This window comes from Aphis gossypii, chromosome 3 (genome assembly GCF_020184175.1).
Source record: "Aphis gossypii isolate Hap1 chromosome 3, ASM2018417v2, whole genome shotgun sequence".
Classification (NCBI taxonomy): domain Eukaryota; kingdom Metazoa; phylum Arthropoda; class Insecta; order Hemiptera; family Aphididae; genus Aphis; species Aphis gossypii.
This window is the reverse complement of record NC_065532.1, coordinates 51,583,359-51,597,962: the sequence shown is the minus strand read 5'-3', so window position 1 is coordinate 51,597,962 and position 14,604 is coordinate 51,583,359. Positions and strand designations below refer to the sequence as shown.

General features: G+C 26.4%; 1 protein-coding gene across 2 annotated transcripts in view; it reads right to left on the bottom strand.

The window, feature by feature from the left end:
* The window catches only part of LOC114119225 (head-specific guanylate cyclase), a 243,658-nt gene that overhangs the window by 176,085 nt on the left and 52,969 nt on the right, over positions 1–14,604 (bottom strand). For both annotated transcript variants that reach the window (XM_027980726.2, XM_050202563.1), the window contains exon 3: positions 13,105–13,175. In XM_027980726.2, coding sequence (XP_027836527.2) covers positions 13,105–13,175 — 71 coding nt within the window. The remainder of the gene's footprint in view (positions 1–13,104; positions 13,176–14,604) is intronic.

The window sequence follows — 14,604 nt, the reverse complement described above, 5'->3', positions numbered from 1 at the left end:
TCTATACTACCTAACACAATAAACAAGTAAATAAATAAATATAAATTGCTTATAGAAACCTACAATTTTGCTTACAATAAGGCGATAATATTGAAAACTAGATAGATTGATAAATAAAAAACACTTTTGATGTAATTGAGTTTCAGCCCTAAAAGAAAACATAAGGAAGCAAAATGGTACATTAAATATAAAAGCATTCTATTAAAGAAAAGGTCACCTGCGTTTTTTATAGGATTTTTCAATTTTATCCTTGTTGCCATTTCCCGAGAAATTTCAAAATCTTTGAAATGTTGGCATAGCTAGTGCAAAAATATTTTTTTTATCTAGTTATATTTAAACTGTGTACACATAATTAATCATAGTAACTATTTTTTTCTTTATAAGTTATTTTAATATTTATTTGAATGAAGTTCGATATTAATGATCGAGAGACGTGTAAATATCATTAAACAAGCAATTATGTACTTTTATTAAACATTGTGTAGCCACTTATAAAATGAACAAAGTTGAAGAGTACCTACTTATTTGTAGATTTTTTAAAGTTATTATCAGTAACAAATTTCAGTATGTAGATTATAAAATATTACATTTTTTTTTTAAGTTAACTAGTGGAATATATCATTGTCTAATTTTATTTAATTGCCAATAAATATATTATTTCGTGAGGTAAAAAAAATAATATATATATTTAAATGTTAAGCATATTAGATATTAGATAATATAATAAAATTATAATATTAAAATGAGCATGAATACATTTATTTAACCAAATGATCGATGAAAAAATAAAATTTACAAAATAACTCATATTGAAACTTGAAATATTTTGTGGAGGAAACTGGAAGTTTTGTTATTAGTGAAAAACTACGATTCCATATAATTAATTACGTCAAAATTCTTCGAAGTAAGAAAAATATAGTTAAACATATTATGTTAGTTCAAGACATTATACCTTGTGACTTGTGAGTAACGTGTGTGCATGTTTATGTGTGAGCGTGAGTAAAATTTTTATATAAGAGATAATAGCTTTCTATGTAATGCATTTTAGGTGATTTTATTATTGCTTCTCTCTATAGTACAGAATTTTTTTTATCAAACCTTACATAATATCTTTATTCTGAAATCGGCGATGTTGATGAATAAACCTTCTTTTCAGCATTTACTATTTCCGAGAAAAAAACCCAAGACAAACAGCACACGAACATAAACCGAAATTCTTAAATGTACTTGAACTGTCTTACATACTCGGATGCATGGTCTGCGATTAATCTTAAGTGCGTCAATTCCAAAAATCCCATATCCGATCAAAAATACTCGAATCTAATACTTCATCGTAGGTCCCGTCACGCAAAGTTATTGTTTCTCTACCGGATGGTTGTTGTAATTGTTTTTAGTATTGCATTTCAGTTTGATTACTCGCTCGCCCCACACATAAAGCGAAATGGATTTGAAAATAAAACACCGTTTTGAAATTCCGATAATTCGTTTGATTCCATTGTTATACATATAATATTATTTCGCAACGCATTTTTAATATATTTAAGGACACGAGTATTGTCCCAGTGGAGTGTATACTATATATAGAACGTGCGCACAATCATTACTATAGTGAATACATCCTCACGGTGGACAACCCGGAAAACCGAACAAAGAAAAAAAATAATAAAACACAAAATCTCCTGGTTATACTAGTACATGTTATTTGTAAAACTTAATCATTCAATTGAAAACATATTATAACATTGCATTACATTTACTCCGATATTTTTAAAAACATTGGAATATTATTTTAAATGATATTAAATCAATAAACAACACCTCAATTACCTAATTATTAAGATATTATTATCTTGCAGGTTATTATTAGAACGGTAAGTATTGAAAAAACCAATTATGTAATTAAATGGTATTAAACAATTTTAATTTATTTTATTAACTGATTTAGAAATTTTTATTAAATTATTGATTTAATTTATCTCCTCGAGTGGAAATCAATCCAATACCTACCTATTAACTGTTTGTCAATTAATGCATTTGTATACGAATATACGATTGATTGATAATATCGTGTTACCTACTTTAGCTTATCTTTTTTGGATGAGCTGGTCATTAATAAAAATAGACCGTGTGTTTGATCACTTTTATTTCACAACTTAAAATCTATGCATCGATCAATGTTTGAGATTTCCGGGGAAATACTGATAAACTATGTAGTTGATGTGAGTACATACTACATATGCAAATTTATGTGTTTGTGTGTACGTTGTGCACTTAAGACTACTAAAAAATGGCAAAAATGTTTGGTTAGTGCATTATAATAATAATAACAGTGATTTAAAATATGTACAAATGATAAAATAATAATAATAATAATAATAATAATAATAATAAAAAATAATATATAAGAATGAATGGGCCTCTTGCTCAACAGAATAAAAATATATTAAGTACACAATTCAATAATACAAACGTACTCTCGACCCAACCAAATAAAAACCAAACAATGTAAATAATGATCGTAACCAATTAACAAATAAATAATAATATTAATTGAAATTTTAGGTACTAACAATAATATGATGGTGTACACATCTAATTGCATACATATTTAAACTTAAATATAATTGACTATTGGCTTAAGAGTCGAAACAATATAAAACTACACAATGTATATAACTCACAATGGTTACGAAGAACAAGCCGTGTAACAGTAGAATCTTATAATAATATAACAACTAAAAGATATCTGGTTATAAAAAGTAAATTATATAATATTATGTACAAAACAATTTTATGTAAACGTACATAATTTAACACAGCATAATAATATTAAATACAAATACTATTAAACTGTCACATTTTACTATTGACATATTTTGGCTTGGAAAATTACAACTCCAATATTATACATGTTATATTCATAGGCACCCGCAAGAGGGGGGGGGCAAACTAGGGCATTTGCCCCCCCCTGGCTTTTCAAAAATATGTTTTAAATTGAATGCTTACAGATAAATTACTATTTATTATTTAACAAATCCTAACATTGCCCCCTCCTAAAAAAATGTCTGCGGGCGCCTATGGTTAGGTTAATATAAATAAATAAAATAAATAATTAATGCAGTCGTTCAAATTGCCAAATTAAAAGGACTAATTTTAAATTGTAAAATTTGAAGTAATATTAAAATGAAAATTATGTACGTATAATTAATTTTGTAATTTAATTATAAGTTGAAAAATATGGGTAAATACATTTTTTTTTTGTAGATAACGTCTTATATTTTTTTTTAAATATAAAGTACTTGATTGTATTGTATAATGTCTTATCCTTTATATTTTATTTATTTATTTTTAAAAGTATTACACCGATCTTAAAAGAACTAACGATTTTAATGTAAAAAACAACTGAATAAATAATTTTAATTTTATATAATTTAAGTATGAAAATCTAATGTTTAAAATTTTTAAACAAGAAATGTATAAAGAGTAGGTACAAAATAAAATTATTTTTTTGATTAAAAGTTGTGAATTTTTTATGTGTAAACAAGGTTATATAATATCTTGTAATATGTTTCAAAAAAGAAAAAAAAACTTTATTAGTTTTTGCTCAACTTACCATCAAATGCAGCAGTTCGAATGCTTTAATCAATAATAATATTATTATATTTCAGTACCTAATATTATTCTAGAGTACGAAACCACCTTTCCAAGAAAAATCATATACAATATTATACAAATCTCGTAAAATATAATATCATATTTGATGCATATTATTAATTTATCGTTTCCCACTACGCGCGTATGATGGAAATATTATTTACACACAAAGAGACTGTCTCAGAGCTGACGATGCGTGAAATGTACGAAACAAATGCACACAGATCAAACGTACAAAATATTTCGATAGTATTATTATATATTATATATATACTATAAAGTATATATTGTATTGAACTCAAGGGTGCACTGGCCTGGCGGGACACAAGAGACAAATCCCGGTGGTCATTTTTTACTAATAGAGTAAAAAGGCTGATAATATTTTAGCAATTAAAAATATAATGTATAAAATAATATAAAAATAAAATATATACATTATATAATGCATAAATAAGTCAATAGCTTACCTGCGTAAGCGACTTTAAGTATCGTGATAAAAATAGCATTATGAAATGATCAAGTGTATTCTCAATAAACTTTTTTTATGTTTCGTTCAAACAATTTATACGATGTACATACAGATATTATATACGACCAAATAGCCTATATATAGGAATTTATTTATAAATCTATACAAACTATAATTATTATTTTATTTTTTTGAATTTCAACTTGAGTGTTAAAGCGAATGGAAAACCTCAACAACTTGTTATTATGTTCGCAATTTTGCATAGATAAAATGTTTCTCAGAATAATAATATGGCGATTTCCTGTTTATTTATAAGCTTTAATATAACATTTTAAGAGCATACTTCTATCAAACATATAATATAAAGATTCGTTTGTGTGACAGAATAAGAATTTTAACTGATCTTAAATATGGGTATTTTTTTTTTTTAACCAACAATCTTTATTTTTGAATAGCTATTAAATTTTGAAATTAAAATAATTATTTCTATGAAGAGTAAGATAAAAAAAAAAAAAAAACAAAATTGTTCTATGAATGAATATGCTCTACTCTCCGTTCGTAAAACCAAAATCATCGTTAAACATTTATAATAATAATGCAATGTTAAATATTAGTTTTGTTTATATATGTTTAATAAAATATTTTGTTACATAATGAAGAACTAAAAATATATGTTTCTTTAAAAAAAACATAGAAATACGTGCAATGTCACGAGAGAAAAAAAATCTGACATAATATGTAAAACATTGTGTATTATATTGACAACATATTATTATGTTAGAATAAGAAATAAATACGACAATAATTGTCAGAGAAAACGACAGTAAAAAAATTATTTACCCACCACGATATAAAAATATTGTCAATAAAGCGTACGGCCTGTCAATAGAGCTTGAAATGTATATTATACAGCCAACAGTTTTGATGAAATCACACCTCCGCGAAAATAATATTTCATAGAATATTCATACACATATTATCATATATCATACGGGTATAATAAATATACATCCTCGCACGTACGGCTCTTTTTTTTACACCCCACTTGGTCGTCTATCCGTTTTAATGTACTTTTCTTCTCTTTTCTCTCATTTTATAATTTAGTACGTTTCATTCCTGTATACATCCGTGTGTTCAACGTACAATGATTTATTGTTTCACGGAATTTGTGTATATTTTATTTTTCATTTTGTATTTTCCAAATGGTTAAGCTTCTAAATGTATGTTTCCAGTTGACAATTTCTTTGTATACTATCGTGAATAGGTCTTTAAAATATTTGCATATTCGTTAGTCGAATCTCTTCATGATAATATTATTAAACTACTTCTTATGGTATTACCATAATATTATTAAACGATTATTTAATATATTAAATATATGTTTTATTATCATAAACAGGTATAATATTACCTACTATGTAAATATATCAGATTACTAAATGCTGTTGATGAATTTCAATGTCCAATGAGCTTTTTGTCACCTTACTTAGTAGAGCTTATTATTTTAGGACATCTTGCAAACCGTGTACTTTAGATTATTAATTCGTATTCTATAGAGAGAAAAATCTTGTGCTGAAATAGCTGTATTACTCGTTTACATGCATAAAATATACGTTATCACTTTATGTAGATCAAAGGGACTTGTAACGATCGTAAAAATTTAAAGGTTAATACTCAAGTTAACGAGGTTAGGTTATAATTGGTTTATAGAAAATTTAATGAGATAAAAGCAGAGATTTTGTATATTATCGGCCTAGATATTAAGTTGAGTCACTTGACTTGTTATGCTAGAATGGGCTTTAACATTGAAAAACGTTTGAGATTTATCTTTGAAAATAATATTTGAAGTAGGTAGATTGTGTTAGTTATAAAATTATGATTTTTTAAGATTGCCTGTTATCACGTTTTTTACGACCTAAAGAGTGTTCAAAAATGGCATGACACCATTAATATAAATGGTACTTAAAATGATGTTATTTAATTTTTGAAATGTCTTTATAGCTTTCTAGAAAATTGCAAAAACCAACCAATACCCTGCAGCCTTAGGGGAAATTCGTTGTATAAGACTCGGTATTCGCTCATGACATAGGTTCGATTCCCACCGGGAAAAATAACTTGTTGCATTTTGTTACGACTTTTTAATAATTCAACACACATTTGTAGCATTATTGTACTGTTTTTTTAAATATTTTATTGACGTGATATAATTTACAAAACATCTTGAAAATATAATCTTCTTATATAAAATATTTTATTATACTTTTGGTAGCTATTCTAAAATAAATCAAAAAAATGTTTTAGTTACTTGAGCTTTCTGTCCAACTTGTTATTATATGTTTTAAAATACAGAACATAGAATTACACCAAATTTGGTAAAAAAAAACAATTATACACATCACTTGATATTCAATGTGTGTGTGTGTGTGTGTGTTTTTTTTTTATTGCATTAACACCAGTTGAGTATTTACCATCATTATCACACTATCAATAGGATACATCAAGCTTGGTAAGTAAGTATACATATTTACACGCTACAACTAAAAAAAAAAATTTTTTTCCATGAATACAAATAACTATACTATGACTTTATCAAATTATATTGAAATATATAACCGTAGTGTTAACGTTATTACATTCATAACGTATATAACATAATTTTATAAACAAAAAACATGTGAATTTCGTGGTATGGTATTAAAATATGATCATTTATATTATTTTAAAAATGATAAGTTATTAAATACAGCTGGTAAATAAGTATAAGGTGTAGGTATATGCATTTTTTAAGTCCATTTTAATTAATTCGATAACTATATTTTGAAGTGGAATTAAATAAAATAATTGAACTGAACTTTCATTTATTTAATCAAGATGTTTCTATATAATATACTTAGATTTTTATATTTTTCAATGGTTTCATATTTATTTGTATTTTTAATGAAGAACAAACATTACTTTTTGTTATGTCTAAAAAAGTATTTTTCATTTTATATATATATTTATATTTAGTGACACTTATAAAAACATTATAATAAAGTCTCAAAATCATACCATACAATAAAATAATTTATTTTAAATATTGTACTAAAAGCTATAATAGTAAGTAGGTAATAAAAAGCTAAGATAGACACCAAACTAAAGATGACATCATTGTAAAATAAATAGCTGATTATTGTTCCACTAAAAATTATAAATAGCACGTTATTATTTATATTTAAACATATAATGATGACATCATGTAAAATTTTATCTTTTGAATAAAAAATCTGTTTTATATTTTAAACAGTTCAAACCAATATATATTAATACATTATTATATGTTTTATATAAGTAAATAATAGGAATAGACATTAAAGATTTATTCAAATTAAATTAAACTTTGAACATTTATTAACTCGAGTAAAATTATTCCTCGACTTAAAAGCAATTAAATTTACATTACAGAAGTTTGGACTTCTTAAAATCACTTTAATAATTAGTTATCAGTTTAATTGTATAGTCATAACATATTCAAAGTTATAACATAAAGAAGTATAATGTAATAGTAATTTTAAAAAAAATCAAAATTACAAATTTGACTACAATTTTGGTAAATTTGGATTAAAACATGTTACTTAATGAAAATAAATAATTTCTTGACTTTAAAAAACCTCAGCCCTCAGGAATGGATTGAAAATATAAATATTTATTATAATAAAAAACATTATTTAGTACCATATGAATAAAAAAAATTAATTAAAATAGCGATCAAATGGGTAACGCTCTGCTGTACAATAGGTATTGAGTGGACCTCGGATTTTTTTTTTTTTAATACCAAGTTATTTGTTTAAATAAAATTATCAGTGATTATCTTATCTATTATCAGATTTAAAATAGCTGTTTAATGACTTTTCATAAAGTAATATATAGTTATTTCATAATGAGTAATCAATTTTTGACCTTATATGAGTGTCTCAAACGTTTTTAAAATGTAATTGATAAATAACACAAGTGTAATATTATGTCAAGATTTTATGATTGTATATTATTAAAACGTATTTGTGTGATATTAATTCTTTGTCGGTAAATCACATTTTAATAATGTAGGTACATAACATTATTAAATGTTACTTAAAAAAATAATTGTATTAATCTAAATGAACACTTTAATCTATACGAAAATAATTATTTATGGATTAAACATTTGTCAAACTACAGTTTAATTTAACGCGATAATTAAAATAATTAAAATGCGTTATTATAATATAATTTCATTTAAGTTTGAGACGAATTCTCCAGGTAATTAAGAATAAATACATTTTTAATATCAATTTAAAATCTATTTCATAAAGGTCTCTTCGTGAATTAATATGCTATGCCCCGCGAATGTTTAGTTATTCAAAGCGATGGGATAATGGAATCTACATTACTTCAAACAAGTAAATCGTCGTGGGACACCCTCGAGTTTAGGTACCTAAGTATACGTACAAACACGAATTCGAATTCTATTAATTTTGGATTAGTTGACGGTTTAAAATGGAAATAATACTGTTACATAACAAATTTGAACGGTTTTTCGTCTAAATATAAAAAAATATATAAATTATTAAAACAGTCCCCTTAAAATATCAGTTGTGTTATTGGAAAGCGATATCTATGAATTGATGATAGGTACACTGTTACACAAAGATATTAATAAAAGTAATTCTTTAAATTTTGCGAATAAACACATTCATAGTTTTTTTCATTTCATTGTCAATCAATACTCATGAAGATCAGGAAAAAATGTTCATACATTATCATTACAATTAAAAGAAAGTGATTTTAATTTGTAATCTTTTAAAATACAATTAACTAATTTTAACTACTGATAAAATAATATAATAAAAACTAACTATTTAATTTATTATGGGTATGCGTTTGTGTGAATGGTGAGGGGGTTGAGGGTTGTGACACAATAGTTTTTAAATTTTAAATCCTGCTTTGCATTCAAAGTATTAAAAATATTATAAATTAAAAGTTTAAAATATTCAGTGATATAAATTAAATATAATTACAAGTATTTATTATAAACCCTAAAGGTATCTATATTATATTATGGCTAATGTGTGTAGAGATGTACTAAATGTGAATAATTTAAAATTTAATTAAGAGGTGTAGTGTGTGGTGGTATAGTGGATGACGTTAAATTTTGAGTTCACTATTCTACGCGTATATTTTTTTAAAATGTGTAAAGAACATGCAAGTTCAATATTCGGTGATAATAGGAGTATAGAAATAAATATTTGGGATTTTAAGTTTGAAATTAAAAAAAAACATGCTTAATTATTTTTCTCTGTCAAAAAATATCAGATTATAAAGTTATATCATTGGCAACAACATAATAATTCCTACATTCTAAAGCAATGGTTTTTAACCTTATTTGTAAATCACGGATCCCTGATGAAAATCTTTTAGATATCATTGATCCCTTACTATTTTTTTTCAAATAACTTTTTTTTACATCTCATATTATCATAACTAAAATTATAATAATTATTTTATATTACAAATTATATAAGTAAATATTACATTTATAATTATATCTTGTCACATATTGACATAATATGTTACGTGTTAAGGCTGCCGAGGATCCCCAGAGTCCGAAAAGTATAAAGTATAGAACTAAGTTAAGTTAATTACCAATTTATATTGCGTGCACTATTAAACTAATATTAATATCTTTAACAAAAACTTTATAGTTTATTTTTTTTTTTCAGTGCACTGAATCTCGAATAAGTTTATTCTCGTTCGGCGGAATCTTTAAGGATAATATATATATATATATATACAAATACAGTAGTATAATATGCTATAATATGAAATAATTAGGGGTGTTTCACATCAGTGATAATGAGAATAGTTATAAAATTAGTCTAGATAAAATAAAAAAAAAAATGATAGTAAGAATTTAAATATGCTATCAACTTGACTATAGTCGTGTTTGTGGTAGCCACGAAACACGGTTTTCGGTAGAATTTAAGAAATCTTTTATAGTTTTTCGGGGGTTTTTTTTTATGATTATTTATTCGTCATCGCCTTGTCGTTGTTTTCTAATTGATGTGCACCCTAATGAATCTTCCGTAAAGTTTTGTTGACATAGTTCAACAGCGGCGGCATATACACCCACGGCGATGGTGGCTGTTTATAACTGTGTAATTAACCCAAACATTTAGCGGTTTTGGTGGCGGCGGCGGCGGCGGGGGATCGTGATAAGTGGAACCGAGATAGAGAGAGAGGCAGACGGAAAGAGAGAGTCAAGATAGAAAAGGAGGAAGAGACGTGGGCAGCGGTGAGAGTGAATGAGAGAGAGAGAGAGAGAGAGAGAGAGAGGAAAATAGAAAAGGTGTGAGGGAGAGAGAGGTCTAATTGAAGGGCTCAATAACACGGCCACGTAATTAAGTGAGTGCGCTCGAGTTTTTCCCGGACAAACAAAACGTTTTTACCGCTGCACCGCCGATAATACCTATCCACCGTTTTAACGGTGCGCCCGCACACTCTTTCGCCAACTATCTTGACGAACTCGAAGAGCGAGGAAGACCCGCGGAGATTGAACGGCAGAGATTGTTTTTTAATTTTTAATCGCTAATAGCACATTTTTCTCGCCACCATTTACACAGTTGCTCATTATATTTTAAAATTTTTTTGTCTGGTAGACATAAATTATGTATGACGCTTGTTTAAAACAATAATGTTCCAATATGCACTTGTATCTGTGTCGTCTGTACAATACATAATAATATGATATGTAGATAATCGAGAATAGCGTGTTTTAACACGATACGTTAATATTTTAATCGATTGGTCGTGACGATCAATTTGTTATATTAAATTATTCATGACATATAAAAAAAATCATTTTATAATGTGCCACTTTACTATAATTCTACGCGTTATGATTTTATGAAAAAATAAAATCTTTAGTCTTACAAAATATGAGCTTTATGACGAATAGTTTCACTTAAATTCAATAATAGCGTACATCTGGTATAACGTAAAAAAATGAAAACTGATGGTACTTGGCAAACGGTGTGTGGAGATTCGCTTTACGGACGTTTTTTCCATTATAAACCTATAGGGGCATGACAAATGTCCATGTGGTGGTCCCTCCCTGTTCTTCCATAAATGATGCCTCTGTTTGAAATACAATTTTTACAACGTATTTCTTTTTTACTTTGCTCTTACATCCATTTGCTTCAAGGTTACACTGTTTTGTGTACAAGGATAATGTTAAACAAGTATGACTAAGCAAAACTTCGTACCCGAATAAATTGTGTAGAAATCTTAATGTGTTTAGAATGAGCTTTTGGTTTGCCATTATTGTTATGAAGAAGTGAACAATTTTTCCTGGATTTTAAACGAAATTGTTTACGATATCAAACATGATTTATGCTACAGTTCTAAACCATATTTACATTTTCGATTTAAAATGAACTACCTATGATAAAGTATATTTTTTAAGTTCTGAGGAAATCAATTGATGTATTTGTTTTAGAGCCATGTATTTTATTTACATAATTAAATTAGGTAATTTATCATTTTATCATATTTTCCTAATAAAAAATAGACAAAGTAACTAGTGAATATTATTAAATTAAAATTAAAAAAGAAACCGGCTAGATTTATAAATATTTTATCAGGTAAAACCATAAAATATTCTTGATTATTTTGATTTTTGTATATGATTTTATGTTTCACAAAAATAAGTTATATTACAAAAAAAGAATTTGTTTAAATTGTAAGCTTATATATATATGTGTGTGTGTGTGTGTATGTGTGTGTTTTAGAAAATACCACACATTTTAATAATTCAACTGTATAAAAACGCAAAATATTTTATTTTTATTATAATATTATGATACAATTATTGTTAGACAATTTAAGTTTTTTTCAAAATGAAATAGCGTTAATAGTTACCTAGTACATTATCGAGCATTTTCTAGTTTTAAAATTTTGTTTCAATAATTTAATTTTCTATTATTACATACAATCAACTTATCGACATAAATAATATTGGTGATGTCATATGGCCTTCTATTCATAACATTTAAAATTATAATCCAATTGGATTAAACTGACAGTAGGTACCTACATTAGTAATTTTATTGGTAAAGCTTTTTATATTTAATTTACATTTATTTATCGATATAACAATTCTGTTACTATATCTATTACAATTAAAATATACATTTTTCATAGTTTTGACTATCTACAGAAAGTATTTAAGATGATTAAAATCTTAAAAAATATTCCAAAACACGAATAGTGTCGTAATATATAGTTCGTGTTTTCGTGTTAAAGAGTTATTTCGATAATAATATTATTTGTATGGTTAGTCTCGAAAGTTGAAATTTATATCGTGTTTAACCTTCTAGAAGCGAATTTAATTCAATTTACATATTATTATACGTACAGTTGTACATTTGTGTGCCTTATTCAATTCCAAATAACGAAATTGTCGTGGTGCCGACCATACTATTGATATCGCACTATATATTATTATACACAGTTCTGTAGGATTAGTTTTATTCGTAAATCGAATGGCTTTTTTCGATACTTACGCGGCCAACGCACGCAGTGACTACAATGTATATAGGACGTCGAATTATTAAATCAACACCGTCGTTTACAAATCCAACAAAATCATGAACATACACCCAAAGTCTGTCATAAACATAGCACGAGTGTATAAGTGGTCACTCGACGCGTAAGGGTAAAAACCGAGTGGAATATCGATTGGCACAAATAAAAACCAAACTGTTTGCTATGTTTTTGTTATTGTTATTATTTGCGTTGCACCACTATAATTTAATACAATAATATAATAAAATATTCAGGGCCATATCGCATTATACGCACAATATAAAATCCGGCATTCCATTAAAATAATTTGTGTTACTACTTTCAAAACCAAAAAAAAATCACACAAAATTATATATACATAATAAATAATAAGTACTCACAGTATTTTACTGTACGCCGGACACTCGGTTTGTTCGACTATGGATTTGAAAGCCGAGTAAATCACACCGTTCTGAAATAAATATCGATAAAAATTATCATCAAATAACAAAAATAAATTTTTAAGTTCACATTTGAATAAAATAACATAGAACTGCGGTAAAACAAAAATGAAAAACCGATGATGAAACGGTGACAAAAACGAGGTAGCTACGCCGGTAAACCTCGGTGGGTCACAATTTATTTAATTAATCCGTTGAAAGCGGTTTCTCTAATAGCACTCCATTTAGCTTTTAAATGGATCCGTAGGGGTACGAAAATTAAATAACGGTTATGTCTATGACAGATTATTATTTTTTTTTTTTCATTATTAATATCCCGTTATTCCAATAAACGAAATATTATAATCATCAAATATGATCGATTTACGTTAATTTAATATACGAAATCACTGTAAAAAAAAAATGTATTGATCAAGTCATAAAAAATTAAGCAAAACTAAAAAATATACTATATACCTACTTACTATTGCATTGTATTATTTTATGTATGTATTTTGTAGGGTTGGACTTGTAAGTATGATAGGTACCTGTAGGTTATAATACTCGTTGTTCAACATTTTATGATCAAACATTTCCATTATATTATATATTATACACACTATTGTTGTATTGTACATACCATAATATAAACATATATAAAACCTCTCGAAAGAGAGTATTTCTCTCAAATTTAACGCAAAAGGGTTCCTTGGAACTCGATTGGTAGTTTATTGAAACTACCAAAGGTTTTCGGATATATGTCGAGAGTGTACGTATTTTCGAACAATGGCGTGGCGTTCGCAAACTCAACCCAACATCAATTGGCTGACCCTCTTGGGACTGTTTTTACTATGCAACACCCCCAAGAGTAACAAATTTGGTGAACATTTGTAACGATTGAAAGGCGCAATGGACAATTTTTTTTTTACAATAATAAATCACTCATTCTCCTTCAACGATTACCCTTTGAATTGGCCAGTTCTGTAGCTAATGAAATATCGTAAAATTGTAATCCATCTTGTATTTATTTTCAAATTTGTATAAGCTATATTATCATATTTATTCACTGATATAAAAATGTATGTAATTATAATGTATATATTGAATAATGCATCAACATAATATATAAATAAAAACTATTTTTTTTATAAGGTTGTATATCATAATCCCAGATCCATCAACAAATTTACGAATGGAGGAAGGATAAATCTAGGCATGCGTTCAAGCCATTAATCATAGAGGGGTAGTACTAATTTCAAATTATATAAAATAAAAAATAAATTACCGAATAAAGATGTTTACATTCAATTTCCATGCATACTTTTTATTACTTTAATTTTCTTAAAAATGAATTGAATTATTTACACGTCTATTTCCAATAATAATAATGCCCAATTGATAGAAAAAAGTAGGTAATAGTTATGGAATGAAAATGTTTTATTATTTTTACGTTATTATAAT